Source organism: Pteropus vampyrus, unplaced genomic scaffold (assembly GCF_000151845.1).
Source record: "Pteropus vampyrus isolate Shadow unplaced genomic scaffold, Pvam_2.0 Scaffold124, whole genome shotgun sequence".
NCBI lineage: Eukaryota > Metazoa > Chordata > Mammalia > Chiroptera > Pteropodidae > Pteropus > Pteropus vampyrus.
Genome location: NW_011888905.1, coordinates 1,708,715 through 1,712,043, shown reverse-complemented (window position 1 = coordinate 1,712,043; position 3,329 = coordinate 1,708,715). Strand labels below are relative to the sequence as shown.

At 51.0% G+C, this 3,329-nt stretch overlaps 1 protein-coding gene across 1 annotated transcript in view; it reads left to right on the top strand.

The window, feature by feature from the left end:
* The first annotated feature begins 927 nt into the window (after window positions 1-927).
* The window catches only part of DAP3 (death associated protein 3), a 16,427-nt gene continuing 14,025 nt past the window's right edge, over window positions 928-3,329 (top strand). The window contains exon 1 of the mRNA XM_023534301.1: window positions 928-950. Coding sequence (XP_023390069.1) covers window positions 944-950 — 7 coding nt within the window. The 5' untranslated portion in view covers window positions 928-943. The remainder of the gene's footprint in view (window positions 951-3,329) is intronic.

The window sequence follows — 3,329 nt, the reverse complement described above, 5'->3', positions numbered from 1 at the left end:
CAGGGATGCTTGACGAAAGGTGCAAGGAAGCTCCCTGTACTCTCTTTGCAAGTCTGTTAGTCCAAACTTCTTAAAAATGCAAACTTAAACACCAGAACCACGGATGGTTACCGCTTGCAGCTACACACCTGTGTGACGAGATTTCTAGTACTGCGCGTACGAAATAAACCGACATTCACTTGATGCTGAAACTGCAACTCTGATTGAGATTTTCGTTCGATCTTTTGGTTCTCATCGGTTAGCTTCAGAACTAAAGGTTTAAAATTGTGCATTTATATAATTTTTTAACAATAGAGAGTATCGACAAACTGAAATCCGGTCCAAAATTTATAAAGTCAATTCTAATAATTCACTTATTCTTAGCTGAAATCAAAATCAACAAATAGCTGCACAAATAAAAGATTGAGGCCACTCGGGCAGAGAAGTGGTGTATGACAAGGGCTGCGGCTCTTCGGTCCGACCACCGTGTTGCGTGCCGGCGTGTCCGCGCGTCCACGCCGGCCTGTACAGTGGTTTCACATCAGTGAGGTGGTCGTTTCGCAGTTCTCCTAAGGTGGTACCGTCTACTTCCCACCCCTGGAGTCGGGGCTGGCCAGCAGTCCCAGGAGCCTGTCAGGTTTCTGAGCCACGTTTGAAGAGGTCCTAAGTTATTTTGGCTCCCTTGGACCTTTGCCACTGCCATGACAAGTCTGGGACACGCTGCTGCAAGATGAGAGACAGTGTGGAGCAGAATCAGTCATCCCAGCTGAGACCGACCTGAGCCAGCCAGCCTCAGACACACGAGGAAACCCAACAGAGACCACCAGACGTGGCTCAGAGCCAAAGAACTCACGCGCTTATCGCTGTAGCCTTGTGAGCAATGACAGTTATTGTTTTAGGCCACTGAGTTTTGGGGTGATTGGTTATGAGCAACAGCTGATACAGTGCTTCAAAGGATGCTGTGATGATAAGTAAGCATCTGATGTATATAGCACATTGTCTGGCACACAGTAGCTCATCAGTTCATGTTAGTTTTCGCTATTGCTTTTGTTTTAATATGGCTAACTAGCAAGTTTTTAAGTCACACCTTTATTGAGATTCACATACCATAAAATTCAGTATCTTAAAAGTGTGCAAGTAGGTGGATTTTTCATATGGTCACAGAGTTGTGTAACCACCACCATTAGAACACTTTTATCACCCCCAAAAGAACCCAATCAGTGGGCTCCATTATCCCCTCCCCCAGCCTCTGGCAACCACTAATCTAATTTCCTACCTCAGTGGCTTTGCTTGTTGTGGACATTTCATATAACTAGAACCATAGTACACGTGGTCTTCTCTGACTTCCGTCCCTTTGTTTGAAGAGTCGTCCCCGTCGTGGCTCGTCTCGGAACGCCACGTCTCGTGTTACCGGGTAGTGACCCGTCGTGTGGGTGCCCCGCGTTTATCCATCATCAGCCGCTGGACATCCGGGTCGTTTCCACGTCTCGGCCGTTACAACTGATGCTGCCGTGCGTGTGTGCGCACAAGCGTCTGTATGTACGTGTGTTTTCGTTTCTCGGGTTACGAGCAGGGGTCACGCGCAGGGAACTAGACCGGCTGGGCCGTCCGGTAGCTCCGCGTTCTGTCTGCGGGGAACTGCGGGCGGGTTTGAGGAGCGGCCACACCGTTCCGCGCTGCCCGCAGCACTCTGTGCGGGGGCCGGTGTGGGGACGGCACCGGAGGCGGGGCTGAGGCGGGCGAAGGAGGGGAAGAGCAAGCAGAATTGCGGTTAAGAAACTGAGCTGGTCAGAGATGGGCACTGGGTGCCAGGTGGGGGTGGGTACCAGCTGGATTAGGTGCCAGGTGCAGATGGATGCTGGGGGGTGGGCACTGGGAGATTGCGTTGGTGGTCGCCAAGATCACCCCAGGTTCTGTGACTCCTTAGGACTCGTGGCCATGTCTCACCACAGTGACCGGGTACAGGGTACAGGGCAGAATCAGCGAAGGGGAGAGGCTCACCGGGCCGTCTGGGGGAGCCCAGGTGCAGGCTTCCAGGGGTCCCTTCCCAGGGGAACCAACCTCACAGGACACACTCAGTTCCTTCAGCAACAAGTTGTGACAACCCGTGGGATGTGGCCGACTAGGAAAGCCCGTTAGCATCTCGGTCTCCGGGGTTTGTGGGGGCTTGTCCTGTCGTTGCCTGCCTAGTTACCTGCCCGGCGTGTGCAAAAGCCGCGGGCTCCCAGCAGGGACGCAGGTGCCCGGCAGCCCTCCCCCCACTGGCTCCAGGAGAGTGACATCGTATTTTGCAGGAAGGGGCTCCAAGGGTCACAAGGACAAGAAGATCTGGGTTAAAATGAAGTCTCTCCACTGTAGTTTTTCCCAAAGCCTTTAAATACGCTCACGCGAATAGCAGTTATTCAAGAAATGAACAGCTACACAGACAGCATTTTCCAGACTTCTTTGCCATAGAGCACCGGTGCGTTTTATGACTGGTGTTCACCAAACTCATTTTGGGAACTGCTGCTCTAGCACTCTGCTTCCCACACACAGCAGAGGAGCCCCGGGAACCCGCCCCCCACCCCCCACACACACACAGGCAGGGGAGGCGGCGCAGCAGCCAGCGTGCCTTGGCGTTCGCCTCTGCACACCCTGCGCAAATGGGAGCACAGCTCACGTTTGTTGGATGACTGGATTAAGGAGTGCGTTAGCATCTGGGAAAAAGGTAAACTTGGAAACTAAGAGGAGGTGGAACCCAAGGAGTCTGTGTCATCTCTTGACTGTTCTGTAAGCCCCACCGGGTTAAGGGCTGGGAGGGTCTCGATGGCATCTTGTCACAGGGCCTGCACGGGGTGCGCGGTGCCTGCCGAAGGAGCGGGCGCCGCTCAGCTGTCACTGCTGCTGCTTTAGAGACTGTGGTTGTAGGAAAGGTGAAAATTATTAGCGAAAATGAAGCATCACCTGGAGATTTTTTACTTACGCTACCTCTACTGAATATTGAGAGTTGCATTTACGTGAACATCTTTTAGGTCTCAAGAGATTAGTTTTTTGATTATGTCCAAGATATAAATGCATATAACACACGATATAAAAGCAAAACAAATATCTCGTGTGTCCGTTTTCCACATTAGAAATAGATCATTACCAGTCTCTTTGCTCTGCCCGTCTCGGCCCTTCGCCGCCTCCCTGAGAGCAAACACCTATCGTTCTCTTGCCTTTTTTCAATTTTCCTAAATATATTCTCCAAATAATGAATTAGGTTTTATAATGTTTTTGAATTTCATAAGTTATGTCATGCTGTATAGAATAGTTTTCACCCAGTGTGAGTTTTGAGGCTCACACAGGTCATGCACGTAGCTGCAGCTTAT